Source organism: Barbus barbus (genome assembly GCF_936440315.1).
Source record: "Barbus barbus genome assembly, chromosome: 47".
Lineage (NCBI taxonomy): Eukaryota > Metazoa > Chordata > Actinopteri > Cypriniformes > Cyprinidae > Barbus > Barbus barbus.
In genome coordinates this window covers 2,420,830-2,440,060 of record NC_136725.1, presented here as the reverse complement: position 1 = coordinate 2,440,060, position 19,231 = coordinate 2,420,830, and the positions used below count along the sequence as shown (strand labels likewise).

The 19,231-nt window shown below is 38.6% G+C and overlaps 1 protein-coding gene across 1 annotated transcript in view; it reads left to right on the top strand.

Moving 5' to 3' along the window:
* The window catches only part of LOC306866156 (talin-1), an 84,261-nt gene that overhangs the window by 47,645 nt on the left and 17,385 nt on the right, over positions 1-19,231 (top strand). The window contains exons 20-41 of the mRNA XM_079411217.1: positions 272-438; positions 522-650; positions 2,241-2,354; positions 3,152-3,265; positions 3,352-3,486; positions 4,144-4,272; positions 5,547-5,649; positions 5,887-6,095; positions 6,339-6,458; positions 7,789-7,986; positions 8,238-8,377; positions 9,985-10,078; positions 11,177-11,266; positions 11,358-11,480; positions 13,298-13,441; positions 14,283-14,444; positions 14,538-14,678; positions 15,524-15,705; positions 16,566-16,698; positions 16,801-16,902; positions 16,979-17,149; positions 17,988-18,236. Coding sequence (XP_079267343.1) covers positions 272-438; positions 522-650; positions 2,241-2,354; positions 3,152-3,265; positions 3,352-3,486; positions 4,144-4,272; positions 5,547-5,649; positions 5,887-6,095; positions 6,339-6,458; positions 7,789-7,986; positions 8,238-8,377; positions 9,985-10,078; positions 11,177-11,266; positions 11,358-11,480; positions 13,298-13,441; positions 14,283-14,444; positions 14,538-14,678; positions 15,524-15,705; positions 16,566-16,698; positions 16,801-16,902; positions 16,979-17,149; positions 17,988-18,236 — 3,149 coding nt within the window. The remainder of the gene's footprint in view (positions 1-271; positions 439-521; positions 651-2,240; positions 2,355-3,151; positions 3,266-3,351; positions 3,487-4,143; positions 4,273-5,546; positions 5,650-5,886; positions 6,096-6,338; positions 6,459-7,788; positions 7,987-8,237; positions 8,378-9,984; positions 10,079-11,176; positions 11,267-11,357; positions 11,481-13,297; positions 13,442-14,282; positions 14,445-14,537; positions 14,679-15,523; positions 15,706-16,565; positions 16,699-16,800; positions 16,903-16,978; positions 17,150-17,987; positions 18,237-19,231) is intronic.

Sequence of the window (19,231 nt, the reverse complement as noted above, 5' to 3'; positions counted from 1 at the left end):
ACCAGTGTGGTCATTATTAAGGCAAACATTTGTGTGAATGGTGATTAGATTCACTGTTTTGGAACGCCACATTCTTAAGAATGACGCATCTTTTGTATGATGTCAGCAGTTACTAGCACGTTATCCCGGGTCCTAAAAAAAACAAAAACAAATCAAAACAGGAACATGTAGTAGTCTGTATTTAATATAGTTTGGACTGATGTGCAGAGACTTGTTGATATGCATATCATGAATGGAGCTCACGCACAGGCGCGTTCCTCTGTGTGTTCAGGGGAGATGGTGAGACAGGCTCGGATCCTTGCTCAGGCCACCTCAGATTTAGTCAATGCTATCAAGGCCGACGCGGAGGGCGAGACTGACCTGGAGAACTCCCGCAAACTCCTGTCTGCTGCCAAACTCCTGGCTGATGCCACGGCCAAGATGGTGGAAGCTGCGAAGGTGGGACAGAAGACGCCTCAGTGTGTGCTTTTAGACTGGATAGCTGTGCATTCGGAGCTGAGTGTTGTTGTGTGTGCCGGCAGGGTGCGGCTGCTAACCCGGACAGCGAGGAGCAGCAGCAGAAGCTGCGTGAAGCTGCGGAGGGTCTGCGCATGGCCACCAACGCTGCGGCACAGAATGCCATTAAAAAGAGGCTGGTCAACAAACTGGAGGTGAGGACTGAAGCGCACAAATCCAAACCTCCAAGAACTCAAAGATGTGATGACATTTTTTTTTTTGAGGTCACATTCTCTTTTGAAAATAATAGCCTGTACCGAGATGAATTCTAGAAGCATTGCCAATTATAACATCTCTTTGCTGCCCTATTTGGATAAAGTTATATGATCTTTTATAGCTCATGGAGTCAAATCTTGCCAAAGGCTACAGTGAAAAAGATTTATTGTGTTTTTAAAAGACTGCAGTATGTATAGCTCACTGGTGCAGTTTCACAAGTAACTTGTTGCAACTTGTGAGAAAGAAGAACTATTAGGTTTCGCAAACTCCACAGACCTGTTTCTCTGTTTTATACTGTTGCTTATTATCTGCAGTGAAATGAACAGAGTGTGTGGCTTAATTCTTTGTGATATCTGTCCGTTTGTCTCTATCTAACTGGCTGCCTGTCCTATCAACCTCCTGCCAGAGCTCTCCAGCAGCCAGCCAAAAGACTCCAGTAACTTGCCAGATGACCCAAGTAGCCCTAGCAGCCAGCTAGAACAGCCTAGCTCTAACAATGCCTAGCAACTACTAAATAGAAACTTAATCACGTCTATTAACCAACCAAAATATCAGAACTACATAGCAACACCTAGTAAGCAGGCAAAATACCCTAAAAAGCAACTAGACCTGTCTGTCTGTCTCTTGTGCTCACCAAGGATGTTTATTTCATTAAAAAAGAATGTTTGAATTTATTTTAAAATGTAATTTATTGCTGTTATAAATTTTCAGTAGCCATTTCTCCAGTCTTCAGTGTCATGTGATCCTTTTAAAATGTAAAAAATATTGAAAGAAAACCATTATTTTAAAAAGTAATAAGTTTCGGTCCCTCTTTATATTAAATGGCCTTTGTACTTACTACTTTGTACTTACATCAAAAAATAAGTACAATGTACTTATTGTGTTCATATTGTATTGTAAATCACATTTGCTGCTAATGAGGTGGGATAGGGGTGATGTTAGGGACAGGTTTGGTGGTATGGGTAGGTTTAAGGGTGGGTTAAGGTGTAAGGGATGGGTCAACAGTGTAATTATGAATGCAATTATAGAAATTAATTACAGATGTAATTACATGCTGGTATTTTTTAAAAATAGAAGTACAATGTAAAAACATGTATGTACACAATAAGTGCATTGTATCAAATAATTATTTTAAATGTAAGTACATAGTAGTTTCGACTTGGAGAGCAAAAGAGACTTAAAAAACATTAAAAGTTGTATTTATTCCAAACCTTTGACCTGTAATGTATGTATACAGAGACTGTTCACTCATTTTACTATGAATGGGAGAAAATGCAATGCACAATATAGCAGAATAAGTCCTGCTTTCTGAATAAAAGAGCCAATCACCAATTTGAGGGTAAGAAACCACATTAATGGGTTAGTTAATGTCAGATTTTATTGCTGATTTGAAATAGTTTAAATGTGAGTTTACCAAGCAGTTTTTGAGATTTCAGAATTTTGTCATTCAGGTAGATAGAAGTTGGTCTATATGGCAGCTATATGTGTGGTTTTATAATAAATATATTTGTGTCATATCTGTTGGTCAGAATGCAGCCAAACAGGCGGCAGCGGCTGCCACTCAGACCATCGCTGCTGCGCAGAACGCCGCCTCCTCCAACAAGAACCCTGCGGCCCAGCAGCAACTCGTGCAGAGCTGCAAGGTGTGTGTCTCTCAGCACCCACTTCCTGTTCCTCTCGGGTTAAAACTAGTTCACATCGGCACTGTGTTTGTGACTGGCTGATGTGAACAGACGTGAAACGTAAAGCATAATTCTGTGCTTAACACTCATTTTTGATAAATCACTACAGTTTTCCTGCTTGCAGTTTGTTTGATATACAGGCAAACCAACATTTATTCAGACACCTTCAATGTTTCTCACATTATCGGTTTATTTGCTATAGTTTAGAAAATGGTAATAAAATATGACAAGAACTCAGAGTTAAACTGTCAGAACAAATTCATCTTGATAATGTCAGAAAACTTTGATGAAAAGGTATGTTATGGATTACAATCAACCAAAAACGATTCAGCTGTGAAATTTTACACAATCAGATAATACCAATTTAGCTCAAACAATTACCAAGCAATGCTTAATTTTGTTCAGTCTGTGGTGTAAAAAAGACGCATTAGCAATCAATTAAAAAACACTTAAGCAAAACATGGTCAGGTCAAAGTGTCTGAATAATTTTTGCTCCCAAATTTTTATAAATTTTACTGGTAGTCCATTGTATGAAGAATTTTTGGGTATAATATGTCACAGTTTAATTTATTTTGCTTTCATCGCTTACATTTATGAACTATAGTGCCCTGCACTCACTACTAAAAAAATATAAAAAAATTATATCTGGTGTCTGAATAATTTTTGGTTTGACTGCAAGGCCTAGATAATCACATAAGCCCTTTGCTAACGAGCTAAAGGAGTAACTGAACATGACCACCGTGCTGGTTTGTTTGCAGTTGGTGGCGGAGCAGATCCCTCAGCTGGTTCAGGGTGTGAGAGGGAGTCAGGCGCAGCCCGACAGCCCCAGCGCCCAGCTCGCCCTGATCGGAGCCAGTCAGAACTTCATGCAGGTCCTTTCACTCCTCTGACATTCACTTCCTGTTATAACGTGCACATCTGCATTATTTGAGCTCATGATATCTGCTCTCTTCATCAGCCCGGAGCGAAAATGGTGACGGCAGCCAAAGCTACAGTTCCCACCATCAGTGACCAGGCGTCTGCCATGCAGCTCAGTCAGTGCTCCAAAAACCTGGCCAGCGCTCTCGCTGAGCTGCGCACCGCTGCCCAGAAGGTACCACAGCAGAGATTTACATTCAGTCTGACAGATCATTTAGGTTGGGGAGAAGTGTTAGGTTTTGTTTTCATGCAAGAAATGAAGTTTTGGTTTTCCACCGAAAAAAAAAAGCTTTATGGTTGAATGTTTAAAAAGAAAGAAATTAAGACGGTTGTGTATTGTAATTTTACTGTTGTTCTGTAAAATTATTATTATTAATGATTATTTTCTAGGTACATATTCTCAACCAGTGCCCTGATAATGACACACTTGCATTTGCAACTCAACTTTACTTCTGTGAAGCACCAGAATATTCAGCTAAAAAAATATAGGAAACCTTTTTTTGAATGATCTATATTTGACATGTGGTTGGAAGGGAGATGTTGTGAAATATAAGAGCTTGGTGTCATCCACTGACTAGGAAAGTCATTTCAGAGGCAGGGCAAGTTATTACATTTTGATGAAAGATAATGAAGCCTGTTATATCCGCAGATGAATCATCCACAGGATGATTGAGGACTTGTTATTTAGAAAGTCAGTAGGGTCCGTTTCTGCAACAGTACTGCTAGAACTGTGATATGTGCATGTATATAAAATAAATGAACATGACACAGGCCTGGTGAACATATGTAGCTCTTTTGCAGTGAATTTCATACGGTTGTCTGTCTGTCTCAGGCTCAGGAGGCGTGTGGTCCTCTGGAGATTGATAACGCGCTCACAATGGTACGGGGGCTGGAGAGGGACATGCAGGAGGCCAAAGCTTCAGCTGCTGAAGGCAAACTCAGACCCCTGCCTGGAGAAACGGTGAGTGTATCAGTGCACAGAATGTGCTCTACATGCATTTGTTTGTACACTACCAGTCCAACACTGAACATCCCTGCAGCCAGTAAGTGTCCAGCATGCATGCAGACTCATTCAGTACTGTTCAAAAAGCATGCCAGGACACACCTGAAAAAGTTAGTTGAGAAAATGCCCAGAGTGAGCATAGCTGGAAACTAGTGTTTTCATCACTATGTAATTTCAAAACTTCCCTTTGTGTTGCTTAATTGTTTTCGCATCGACTTTATCATTATTCTAAATGTGAAAAAATTTTATATAATGAAGAATGAGTATTTGTGTGTCAACGTTTGACTGCTAGTGTATGTTTGTGCAAGCGTGATTTCATCTGTGTCAGTTTTCACACATATACCCACAAGTCATAGGCTTCATGTCACAGCTAGAAGCCACTACACTGGTATTTATTTGTCCTTTCAAGCACATTTTAGCTAAGAAACATTCTGTTTCTTGTATAAGCTGTTGACAGAACTATTTTGTATTTTTCCTTTTCAAGGCATCAGTAACAAGTTTAGAGCAGCAGCATAGATCTTATAGATATGTGTTGTTCTTTTGATCTTTTTAGGAGGTAGATTTCAACCAGTGGGCCTTAAGATAATTTTAAATAAGACAAAGCAGTAATTAAAATAATCTAGAAAAATCTGAATAATAATCACAGCACTACCTATTTCTAGATCTGAAATAGTCATGTAAAATAATAAATAATAATTTTAAAACTCCATTTTCGTAATGTATACATTTTTGTGGTTATGTAAAACAGTTATGTAAAATATTCTTAAAATCATTATCCTTAATCCAGTAAATCATGAACAACTGGAAAAGACATGCAAATTAATGGTTAACAAGAGTGGGAATCCAGAAGAACATTCAGCTCTTAAAAATACTGCAATTGAATTTAAAAGATTGTTGGGATTTCTATAGGTTCAGTATTATAGAATATTGTAGAAATGATATTGTGGTATACAAAATGCCTTGCAGTCAAAAGTGTTGAGAACCACTGATGAAAAACTGAAATCTGCCGTCCTCATTTTGTTTACTATAGTTTTACACCCAATGAAATTTTACTGAATACGGTTTTATTTTTAAAAAGTCTAAAAATGTGCTTTGTGAATGAAAATCACAGTGTACCTTGAGTTTGTATCATTCATATCTATAGTTTGAGCATGCTTTCTGAAATATAAAAATATGATTCCTTTAACACAGTTTTTGTGATGTATGTGTTGTGTGTGTGTGTGTGTGTGTAGCTGGAGAAGTGTTCTCAGGATCTGGGCTCCATCACTAAAGCCGTGAGCTCTGCTATTGCTCAGCTCCTCAGTGAAGCCACTCAAGGCAATGAGAACTACACAGGTAACCCCATCAACCTCACATACCACTAGCTATTTTTCCAATGTTATGCAGTCTGTGTAATATATTATTAATCTGTCGCTGCTGTAGCAAACACAGACACAGTGGTTAAAGCTCCTTCTCGTAACTCAACCCATATCTTGCAGTTTTGAAACCCACAAGGGTTAGTTATGTGTTCATCATGGGCACCCTCAATCTCTCTTAATGTCTGTTTCTGGATTGTTTACCTGTGTTTTGCAGGTATGGCTGCTCGTGACGTGGCTCAGGCTCTGCGTTCGCTGGCTTCGGCTGCACGTGGAGTGGCCGCCAACACCGAGGACCCTCATGCTCGTAACGCCATGCTGGACTGCTCCGCGGCTGTTATGGACAAATCCGCCAGCCTGATCGAGGAGACCAAGAGAGCCATTGCCAAACCGGGAGACCCTGACAGCCAGCAGAGACTGGCCCAGGTTAAACCCGACCTCAGCTTGAATACTTATGAGAATAGCTCAATAGAGTGGGTTTAAATTCAGTAACGAAACCTCCCTTTTAATTGCTGATGGGAGATTTGGTCTGCTGTAGGGTGAAGTGCCCATTATTTTGAGAAGAAAATTGCCTGGTGTGTGTCTATGATTAGCATAACTGAAGAATCATCTTAAATGTTCTGTCATCAACTGGAGTGTGTGTGTGTGTGTGTGTATGTGTGTTTGCAGGTAGCTAAGGCTGTGTCTCAGGCTCTGAACCGCTCTGTGAACTGTCTGCCGGGGCAGAGAGATGTGGATAATGCCATCAGAACTGTAGGAGAAGCCAGCAAGAAACTCCTGTCTGATAAAGTGAGCCCCCTGGCCATAAAGACATTACACAAAGTATTTCCCAGAATGCAATTTGCAATATTGTTGTCACCTGGATGGTCCTGTGACTTTTATCTAAAGTGCCTTATATAATGTAATTGATGTTGGCTGGTCATACACACTTTGCTGGTTACACAAAAACTGTCTAGCGTTAAAGACCTGTTCACATCAAGACACATGTTTGTTGCCAAAACGTGGTGCGACAAACATCTTAATTTGAATGGACAGCTGTAAATGTGTCTGTTCAGACCGAAAAAACATTTGCATGCTGTCAGTGTGACATAATTATTTATGGAGAGCCGTCCTAATCTCTTTTTGCATCGTTCTTTGAAGAAAACTAGCCAACCAACGAGACTCAAGCTTATAGGGAAACGCTAATTGTTGCTTGATAGGCTCGGTGGTGCTCACAAACCGACTGTTTTGCTAAAGAAAAGTAAAAAGCAAAAGAACAATCCGGTTGATAAACACAATAGCAAATGCAAAAATCAAAACAGCTGTTTTAAAAAATAGGCTACTACTATTCGACTTTCTTTGTTGGTGTCAGAAATGTAAAGTTGCACAGCTTATATCAATTACATCAATTACAACCTTTAAACCTTGTCAACCTCTGCATTTCTGTTGTTCCATAAGCACCACCTACTTTCAGAGAATGGATTTGCATTTTTATTCCAAATATGGGGGTTTTTTTTGCCACTTTCCAGTAAAATTACATACTGTGTTTAGACAAACACCAAAGTAAATTGAAATTGAATCTCTGTTCAGACTGCCAAAGAAGAATTGGCAGAAAAATCATGTTGAAAATCTGAAAATATGTGGCCCAAATTTAAAAGTCTTAGTCAAATCCAGTGTCCGTCAACTAAGAGAAACTAAAAACTCACAAACAGTTCAAGTGTGTTTTGATTAGGATTGTCAATTTGATGTTTTAATTTAGTGTGATTAATTGCAAAAAATAACTTTTGGTTAAAAATCTTAAATCACTTGACGCTCATTACATGAGATGCTACGCAACTTCATTCTTGTGATGCATCTTTCAGTTGTTCCATCCATCTATCCATCTATCTGGCTTTAAAATTATTCCATCCATCATTAACCAAACGTCCATCCTTCTATCCATGGCCTTTAAACATTCAAAACTTTAAACTTGAAATACTTCAAACTTTCTAGCCAAGGTTTCTCAAGCCAACAACCAAGTCTGTCTAGAAATGTTTTGTTTTTTGTGTAGTTTTACTTGTATTGTTTACTTTGTGTTTCCTGTTTCTGTTAAATACTACACTGAGCTGTGTCACAGTTACTGTTCCTATCTGATCTTCAGTTCCCAGTGAACGGGAAGAGTTTCCAGGAGGCTCAGGTGAATCTGAACGAGGCAGCGGCCGGACTGAACCAGTCAGCCAATGAGCTGGTGCAGGCGTCACGCGGCACCACCCAGGACCTGTCCAAAGCCTCCGGGAAGTTCGGACAAGACTTCAATCACTTCCTGCAGGCTGGAGTGGACATGGCTGGACAATCCCAGGTGTTGAGAGTCAAATTCATTTTATCAAGACGCTGAAGCACTTACACTCATAGCCTACTTCTGAATTATTCTAGCTATAGAATCATTTGATGTGTGATATTATATGTTACTGATACAAGTGACAAATTTTAAAAAATATGCTAGTTTTTCATTAGCACAAGATCCTGAGAGAGTCATTTGACACTTGATTGATAGATGAATGAATGAGTGGATAGCTGAACGATGTTTTCTCCTCTGGTCTTTTCCTGTAGTCTAAAGAGGACCAGACTCAAGTGGTCACCAACCTGAAGACCATCTCCATGTCCTCCAGCAAACTCCTGCTGGCTGCTAAAGCTCTGTCCACAGACCCCAACTCACCCAACCTGAAAAACCAGCTCGCTGCTGCCGCTCGGTTAGAATCAGCTGTCTTCTGCTGTTCAATTCATTCTTTGTCATCAAGTATCAGCGTAGAAGGTTATAAGCAAAAATATAACATTAAGCAAAAAAACTGTGATTTTAAGGTCTGGCTAACGTTCTGTTTAAAACATAAAATTAGAAGAAGGGTTTTTGCACCCTAGAATGGCATTGCATGAATAGGAATGTAAATTTGTACAAAAGTGAGCAAAGGCTGTTAGCAAAGTTTTAGGGCTGTCATGATATCAGATTTTAACTACATGATTATTGTGGCCTTAATATTCACAATAAAGCTATTATTGCAATATCTTAGAGATTTTTGGAAAATGTAATGCTATATAATAATAATCAGTGAAAATCTAGTTTATCTTTTCTCTTTTTTGGCAGATGAATCACACAAAACACAAATGTAGGGTAATGGAGAGAGTGTAAAAACAAACTTATTGTTGATCAGCACTTCCTGGGTGTCTAACCTCCCATCTTTTTTACCCAGTCCAAAAAAACTCCCAAACTAAATTGTCTCAGGTGCAGTTATTAGTGTCTCGCTTTTGCCTGTTATCTCTGACAACATAATTTTATGCAGCAGTAGTATCTACACACTGACTGCATCCGCAATCACATACTTCTCTACTATATTGTAAAGCAGTATGTAATGTAAAACAGTTGGCTAAAAGTCCCTGGATGACCTGCGATTTCCAGCGAGATCATTTCATTTACCAGGTTATTGGTGCTGGATTATTTACAATATTATCATGTGCAGTATTTACATAATAAGAGTATTTAATTTTTTTAATATTGTGGTTATTATTGCGACACCCCTAGCATGTAGCAAAGTATTTTGGGATTGGGAATGTGATGCTGTTTTAAAGTGCAGTCACATTAGCAAAACTGCAGCAAAATTTAGCAAACAAAAAAAATCTCCATCATCTGTAGCATAGAGATGTATAACGGCAAAGCTCACACTTTCAAACCAAGCTGTTTTTGTTTGGTTACACACAGGAATCCATGTGGCCTATTGGAATCACACACATAATTTCACAAAGCAGTGGTAAATGTGAGCATCTTTAGAATTTGGCCAAAAGTAGGTCGTTATAGTTATCCAATTACTATTTGAAAGCATCTCAAATGCAGCTCGCTGTGATTCAGAACAGAGCCCTGCTCTCTTTCTTTAGAGGATCGAGTAAGATGTTGTGCTGTGTGATGGCATGCTAGCCAAACAGTGCCTGTGATAGTAAGAAACACACACACACATACACACAGCTCCTCTATTGACATACATTATATAAGTGGCATGCTCGCTTTTCTACACATTTGAGTTGGAATGAGCACAATTATGTGATGGGCATCTGCAAAAGCAAACCTGTTTGTATCGCTGCTGCTCTCTGATGTGTGTGTGAGGGGAAGAGGAAGACAGGATGAAACAACAGCAGCTAATGGCTTTACAGCGCTCGCAATCCAAAAACTCCCATCACTCCCTCACAGAGCATCAGAGAGAGAGTCTGTGTGTGGTAACGCATGTGGGTGGATTGTTCCTCACAGATCTCTCACACTATTCCTTCCCTTCCTTGCAAACTCTAATGTCTCTCTCTCTGTCTCTCTCGATAGCGCGGTGACAGACAGCATTAATCAGCTGATCAGCATGTGTACCCAGCAGGCTCCGGGACAGAAGGAGTGTGACAACGCTCTCCGTGAGCTTGAGGTGCTTCTACTCTCTCGTTTACTTCTCATCTTCTGTATGTTCATCAGTTTGTGTGAGTGGCTCACTCTCATGCAGCGATCGAATTCTCTCATATTCAGATTTGATCTCAGTCTGAACGCTACAGTGTTTTATGAGGAGAGATGACACCTTTTGTGCCACGAGTTGTCCCTTTTGTTTTATTACATTATTTATTAGAATAATGTAATAAAATGCTTCAAAAACATGTATTTGTTTTGTATATACATGTTCTTCCGTACACACATGTTGCATGACTTAAAATCCTGTTTGATATTGAGCTGCAGTTATTTGTTGTGCTGTTTTTGGATGATATTGGAAATGTCAGCAAAGCAACAGAACACATTTTCAAGGCAGCGTTGTTTAGATTTTTCTTCTCAGCTAAAACATACAGAATCCATTCAAGTTAGATGTTCAAAAGTCTGGAGTCAGTAAGATGCTTTAATGTTTTTAAAGAAGTCTCTTCTGCTCACAACAGCTGCATTTATTTGATCAAAAGTACAGTAAAAGTAATATTGTAAAATGCAATTTAAAAGAACTGTTTTCTCTGTGAGTATTTTGTAAAGTGTAATTTATTCCTGTGATCAAAGCTGAATTTTCTGCATCATTACTGCTCAAGAAACATTTCTGATTATTATCAATGTTGAAAACAGTTGTGCTGTTTCATATTTTTGTGGAAATTGTGGTACTTTTTTCAGTATTCTTTTATTAATAGAAAGTTCAAATCAATAGCATTTATTTGAAAATTAAATATTTTGTAACATAAATGTTTTTTGTCACTTTTGATCAGTTTAATGCATCCTTGCTAAATAAGGGATTATTATTTTTTAATCTTACTGACTCCGATTTTTTTTTTGTAATTAACTTTTTTTAAGAAATATAATCTGAACATTAAAGATCTTTGTTCTAGTGTGGCCATACGTTGTTCATTTTATTTGTTCACATCTTACAATAAACCTAAACAGCACTGAATGTTTAATAGCAAAACATTTGCACAAGAAAGCATTTGTTTTCTCTAGAATGTGATTTTATGTAGAACTAAATCCTAAAACCTGTTGTTGTGTTGTGTGTGTGTGTCTGCAGACGGTCGGAGGAATGCTGGAGAATCCCACAGAAGCGGTCAATGATTTGGGCTACTTTGACTGCATTGACAGTGTGATGGAGAACTCAAAGGTGCCACACAGATCAGCTTCACAATGAAAAGCCATATATAGCCATATATTCACCCAGTCGCCGTTGATGTAAACGTTGATGTTGTGTGCAGATTTTGGGTGAGGCCATGGCTGGCATTTCCCATAATGCCAAGAACAGTAACTTGCCAGAATTTGGAGACTCGGTCAGTTCAGCATCTAAAGCGCTGTGTGGTCTCACCGAGGCAGCTGCTCAGGTAAGAACTGTGTGTGTGTGTGCACGCTAAATTAGTCAACCTAAAGAGGCGGTGCGTGATAAAATGTACCAGGGCTATCCAGGGCTATGATGCATCAAACATCTGGAGTTACAGGAGCGCATTAAATGAACAAACACATTTGCCTTCCTGGTCTCTCCTTTGCTGCATGTGCTGTCACACACACCGTCACGCTTTTATTATTTACAGACACAAGAACACACTCTTACACACTTGTGCAAATAGAATTCAGTATAGGTTTGATGGGCAGTGAGTTATTTAACTGCTTCCTGTGTGTCGTCCTAAAAGCGGTTTCATGAACAATCAGCTGCCATTTGATTCAGAAGTGCTTCATTTCATTTGTGTGTGTGCTTGACTCAGTTTTTCTCTACTAAGGCTGCTCGAGTTTGATAAAAATCATAACTGTCGATTGTTCCCTTAAAGATGTAATCAGAATTTTTCATTTTTAATAGGCTAGTCGAATTTAGATGAAAATATTTATATTGTGTGGGGTATACCACATTGTTTATGTAGGACTTGTTGATGTGTACATCAACAATACAAGCTGAAAACTGTTCCTTATATTGTCAAGTCAAGACACCTTTATTTGTGTAGCGCTTTATACAATACAGATTGTTTCAAAGCAGCTTAACAGTAATGAACACAAATAACAGAAGCAATGATGCAAAGTTCAGAAATGAGGCAAATCCAAATTCTGCAGCTCTAACAAGACAATAGTGTCATTATTCAGCTCTGTTAGGTTTAATTCAATAACTGTCAATGAATCAAAATTCATTTAGCTGTAAAGAACCTCTACAGAAGCTATTTGTCTATAATACTGTAAATATTGCTATTTTCTGTCATTTTAATCTTGTTTTTTGCACCCAATTGCCCTAATATTTCATTTAAAAAAATTAAATATTATAATTAAAAATCATATCAAACAAAAACACTAACACAAGCATCCCTTATACTTTTTCTACTTGTTTTCTTTTTAATTATTGTAAAAATGATCCTCTAACAGCCTAACACTAGCATTCTCTGTGCTTTTTCTATTCTTTTGACTTCTATTCTTTTTAGTTATTATATAAAAACCCTTGCTACATGTGCTGTGTTAGGCTGACTTGTCACAGCACTCACTATTATTGCTCTTTTGTTGGTTTTGATTGCTTCTATTGTCCTCATTTGGGGCTTTGGATAAAAGAGTCTGCTAAACAACTAAATGTAATTGTAATTAGTTTTATATAAAAACATTAGAATCTATGGAATGTCCTCATTATCTAAATTAACTGCTTGTGTGTGTGTGTGTGTGTGTGTGTGTGTGTGTGTGTGTGTGTGTGTGTGTGCATGTTTATGTGGTTTATGAGGACACAAATTTGTATAATGACATGGGTATGACAGAGGTATTACAATATGAAGGTGGTTTATGAGGACACTGCCTATGTCCCCGTAATTCAAAAGGCTTAAAAAACATACTTAATGGTGTTTTTTTGAAAATCTAAAAATGCACAAAGTCTCCTGTGAGGGCTAAGTTTAGGTGTAGGGTTGGTGTAGGGCACACAGTTTGTTCAGTATAAAAACCATTACGCCTATGGAGAGTCCCCATAAACCACAAAAACCAACGTGTGTGTGTGTGTGTGTGTGTGTGTGTGTGTGTGTGCGTGTGCGTGTGCGTGTGCGTGCGTGCGTGTGTGCGTGCATGTGTGAGCGTGCGTGTGTGTGTGGAGGGTTGTTGTTGTTGTTGTTGCTGAGCTGAATGATGAGTGTCTGAATTGTTTAGTGTAGAACAGCAGTGACGGGTGTTCTGTGTGTCCTCACAGGGGGCGTATCTGGTGGGTGTGTCTGACCCGAACAGTCACGCGGGGCAGAAGGGGCTTGTGGACCCCTCACAGTTCGCCAGAGCCAAACAGTCGATCCAGATGGCCTGTCAGAACCTAGTGGATCCGGCCTGCACCCAGTCCCAGGTAACAGCATGACTCTCCTAGATAGAAATGGTCTGATAGGAGCAAACGCATACCTAAGGTCTGGTTTACTTTGGCCAAGATATTAGATATTAGCATTGAGAGTGCATTGTTAGTAGTAGATTACTGATAAGGTATCAACTTTTTACGGAATATTTAAAAAAATGTGTGACTGCTTGGAGATGTTGGAACACGAGGGAGAACTAAAGTTGTGATCGCATTTACAGTTGTTTGATGATTTTGAAAGACTTTCCCACCTTTAATGCAAGTTGACAACTCTTTTAAATAGTAAGCTCGCTTAAGGACTTGTTAGATTTTAGCAGAAAATGTAGACTTTTTATCATACGTAAATGTTAAACATCTTGTATTACTTTAAATGTTCTCTCTTTCTTTTTGTTGGGTTTTCGTTGTTATTGTATTTCTGTAACTCTTGTCATTTGTAACTCGGTTTTTGCCACGAAGATAGCCTCAGATGCTAACATGGCATTCAAATCTGTGTTATTAACTACTATAGTTGTTTGATGGTTTTTTGCTGGCAAAATCCAGTTATTTCAATCTACACTTTTTGTGAGTTTTGTGTCAGGGCAATTCCCTTACACAGATTTTGCTTGTGTTGACCAATAGAAAGCTGCCCTGTTTGAAAGTGACTGTTGGTCCGATAGACCAACGATAGATAGGACCTTTTTTGCTTACAACTTTCACAAATTATTATATTTCACATCTAGATATTTCCTTTGAACTCACAGCTCAAAATAGGAAGTTAATTCTTAAAGGAACGCATTGACCTAGTTTTTAAGTACCTGACAAAATAACTCCCGTGTTTTATGCACCGTCTTTTCCCAAGGTCCTCTCTGCTGCCACAATTGTTGCCAAACATACTTCGGCCTTGTGCAATGCCTGCCGACTTGCCTCCTCCAAAACTTCCAACCCAGTTGCTAAGAGACAGTTTGTCCAGAGCGCCAAAGAGGTGGCCAACAGCACCGCCAACCTCGTCAAGTCCATCAAAGTGAGTTTGAGACTCACAGATCAGGCTGTTTCTGATCAGCAGTGTTGGTATTATTATGGTGAATGTAACTCTGTGTTTGTGCTGTAACGTCAGGCTCTTGATGGGGCCTTTAACCAGGAGAACAGACAGAAGTGTAAGGAAGCCACTGGGCCGCTCATCGAGGCTGTGGATAACCTGACTGCCTTCGCTTCAAACCCAGAGTTTGCTAGCGTACCTGCACAGATCAGCCCTGAGGTACCACATTATATCACAGAATATACTAACATTCAGTTGTTTGGGCCAGTTTTTAAAGAAATTGATGCTTTTATTCAGAAGGGATGCATTAAAGTGATCAAAAGTGACAGGAAAGGCATTTATAATCAGTATATTAGAATGATTTCTGAAGGATCATGTGACGCTGAAGACTGGAGTAATGATGCTGAAAATTCAGCTTTGATCACAGGAATAAATTACATTTTACCTTGTATGCACATAGAAAACAGCTATTTTAAATTGTAATAATATTTCCCAATATTAGTGTTTTTACTGAATTTTTTGATCAAATAATTGCAGCTAGGAGAACAGAAGAGGCTTCTTTCGAAAACATTTCAGTCTTGCCTATCCCATATTTGTGAACTGTAGTGTATATCACACAATAGTCATTTTTGCTGGAAATTCAACTTCCAAATATTTTATATTTTACATGTCCAAGTAGGTATGTATAATAATCTTGTAACTTAAAAAAAAACTTTGTATTTAAATTAACAAATTTGAAAAAATGATAAGATTACTCCCCATAACAAACCAAACACAAAGAGTGTCATTATATGTTGCAAAAACAAAAGACCATTTATGACAAACAGTTTTCTGCCTTGTTATATTTGTTGTGGATACATATTAGAGCATGTTAATTTCTTTCAGACTTTAGAAGCCAAAAGGTCATGCTTCCATTTTTTCTGTCTATATACAAATTGAATAGATTAGTTCAGAATTGACAGGGTTGTGCATGGCTCAGGAGTGGGGACCAGACTCCAGGCAGAAATAGAAAACCCTGTTTAGACCATGCTGGAAGTTACAAGTTCTGTTGTGTCTGATTGCAGGGTCTGGCAGCGATGGAGCCTATCATAGCGGCCGCTAAGACCATGCTAGACAGCTCTACAGGCCTGATCCAGATGGCCCGCTCGCTAGCCGTCAACCCCAAAGACCCGCCCAAATGGTCTGTGCTGGCCGGACACTCCAGAACAGTGTCCGACTCCATCAAGAAACTCATCACCAACATGAGGTATTCACAGAACCTATAGCCTTTATTCAACAATCAACTAAAAATATCTGTGAAACCATGTCCCTAAGTGGTTCTCAGCATGTTTCGTCTGTGTAGCCTACAAGAATATGATGTGCCTTTTCTCCACACACAAACACGTTTGTAATGTATTCCGTTAATCATCATTATTACTCATTACAATATCAAGGGCAATAATTGACAAGAATGATATTTTTATATTGCAGCCCTACCTTGAATTATGAATGAATTATAATTTATAGTGGAATATATAATTTATATTCACTTTACGTAGGCTATTTAAAATGACCTTAATCTCATATCATTATGCAGTAGTTGTAGAAATACATGTATGCCATGTGAGAAGTCATGAAAGGCGACTTTTGTTGATAAAATTTTGTTGACAACAGACTATAGTTTTATTGAATTAATTGATTACGTTCAAATATTTTACTTTAGAAAACAATCCTCCAAAAATGGTAAATAGAAATTAATTAATAGAAAAGTTCATTTCAGACCCTGTTGTCACGTTATGTCAAGTCACCTTTATTTCTATAGTGTTTTATACAAAGCAAATTGTGTCAAAGCAGCTTCACAGAGATAAAAAGGAAAAGCAGAAACAGTTATGGAAACTCAGCTGTAAAGCGGCTCTAAAAGACAGTAGTGTCATTAGCCAGTTCAGGGTTGGTGTAGTTTAGATCAATAACAGTGTGAAGTTTTATCAATCTGAAACAAGTTTAATCCAGCTAAAATCAGTCAGCAATGTTGGTTCTGCAACTTGAGTCAGTTCAGTGTTGATTCAGTGTCAGTATTACAAGATGTGAATCAGTTGTGAATGATATCATACTTGTAAATGGTTTCAGGGAAAAGGCTCCAGGTCAGAGGGAGTGTGACGACGCCATTGAGGCTCTTAATAACTGCATCCGTGAGGTGGACAAGGCGTCTCTGGCAGCCATCAGCCAGCAGCTCACGCCTAGAGACGACATCTCCCATGAGGTGAGGCTTTACAGCCGTCATGATAAACTACGGCAGTATCCTCAGAGCTGAGGGTGCAGCTGTCATGTTCATCATTAATGCTATTGTAATATTGTGTTGCAGGCCCTTCACGAGCAGATGGCGGCGTCTGTGCATGAGATCAGTAACCTGATTGAGCCGGTGGCCATCGCAGCCCACTCTGACGCCTCTCAGCTGGGTCACAAGGTCTGAATCATTTCTAAACGTGGTTACGCGAGTCTCAGTGTTTACTGGAAGCTAAATGTGTGCCGTCATCTCACAGGTGTCTCAGATGGTCAGTTACTTTGAGCCGCTCATCATGGCTGCCATCGGTACAGCGTCTAAGATCCTGAACAGCCAGCAGCAGATGAGCGTGCTGGATCAAACCAAGACTCTAGCTGAGTCTGCTCTACAGATGCTCTACACGGCCAAAGAAGCTGGAGGAAACCACAAGGTAAGACGCCACCAGTCAAACACAGCAGCATCAGCATCACAGCATTACTCCAGTCTTCAGTGTCACATGATCGTTCAGAAATCATCCTAATATGTGATTTATAATCAATGTTGGACACAGATGTGCTGTTGAATATTTTTTGGGACCTGTGATATTTTTTCAAGATTCACTGATAAATAAAAAGTTAAAAAGAACAGTGTTTATTTAAAATAGAAATTTTGTGTCATAACATATACTACTATTCAAATGTTTTGGGGGTCAGTACAGTTTTTCTTTCCTTTAAAAAAACAAAAAAAAAAAAAAAAGATATTAATAGTTTTATTCAGCAAGGATGTGTTAAATGGATTAAAAGTGATAGTAAAAACTTGTGTATTGTTAGAAAAGATTTCTATTTTGAATAAATGCTGTACTTTTTAACTTTTTATTCATCAAAGAATCAAAGAAAAAAGTATCACATGTTCCAAAATAATATTCAGCAGCACAAGTTTCAACACTGATAATAAATCAGTATATTAGAGTGATTTCTGAAGGATCATGTGACGCTGAAGACCAGAGTAATGATGCTGAAAATTCAGCGCTGCGTCACAGAAATAAATTATATTTTAAAATATATTAAAATAGGAGACCAATATTATAAATTGCAATAATATTACTGTTTTTTCTGTATTTTTGTTCAAATAAATGTAGCCTTGATGAGCATAAGAGACTCCATTAAAAATTTTACTGATCCCAAACTTTTGAACGGTTGTGTATCTGTTGGAGATCTGCTGTAGTGCTCAGTCTCACAGTACTCTCTCTGTGTGTGCGTGTGCATGTGCGTGCGTGTGTGTGTCCTCAGGCGGCTCACACACAGGAGGCTCTGGAGGAGTCGGTTCAGATGATGAAGGAGGCGGTGGATGATCTGGCTGCAACTCTAGCAGAGGCGGCCAGCGCTGCAGGAGCAGTGGGCGGCATGGTCAACTCCATCTCTCAAGCCATCAATAAGATGGAAGACGGGCCTGGAATCGAACCTGAAGGAACGTTTGTGGATTATCAGACCACGATGGTGAAGACGGCCAAAGCTATCGCTGTCACCGTTCAGGAGATGGTAAAAACTAGAGCTGGAACAGTAGAATTAAGAACTGTGGGAAAAATTGAAAAAGCCACTGTGGCTGATGGGTAAAATACAATATACATATGCACAAACATGCAATGAAAACAAAATTTGGGTTTAGTACAGAATTCAGAAATACACTTGACTTGTGACGAAGGAACTAAAAAGTGTGTAAATAATGCGTTATAGTTAACCTGACAAGCATCCCTGAATAAGGACATCTGGTGAACTATATTGTAACAAATATTATCAAAACTTATTAACAAACATTATGCAGTGTTTAACAATCAACTATTTTTTGAGTGTTCAGATATGAACAAACATGAAAATATATCAATCAATCTTTAATGATATTCATGAAAAGCCAGTTAATTAAAGCCAGTAATGTTCTCATGAATTGTTCATTATGTTTGGCTCATGAATTTGCTGAAAGACAGAGGTGGGTTGTAACCAGCTTGGCTCCTGATTGGACACTGCCAAAAATTAGCAGACAATTAATAGTCATGCCTTCATTCTGTTACACAGCAGCAAACTTATTCATGTTTTTTTCTGTCGAGTAGTCAGTAGAAGAGCAGATACCCTGTAGGAAAAGTTCATTTCAGACCCTGTGTCAAGTTTTGTCAAGTTACCTTTGGGTCACAGATTGGGTCAAAGCAGCTTCACAGAGATAAAAAGGAAAAGCAGAATCAATTGTAGAAACTATAATAGATTTTATATATACATTTTTCTATTGATGTCAGTAGAAGAGAAGGACAAGCAGCCAATTGCATAATAAAACATCTGCACCAGAGAGTGCATTTTTATTCTGGTGGTATCATATAAATGAATATAAATGTTTCCACAGTCACACCTAGGCATTTTCACTTACAAATGCTTGCCTTGAATATATTTTTAATTTCTTTTTGTTTTCGATGTTATGGTTTAAAATAGTTCCAGAAGGGAGATTTCTGCAGTATTTATAGAGAAGTAGAGTCTGACGGTGTGTTTTT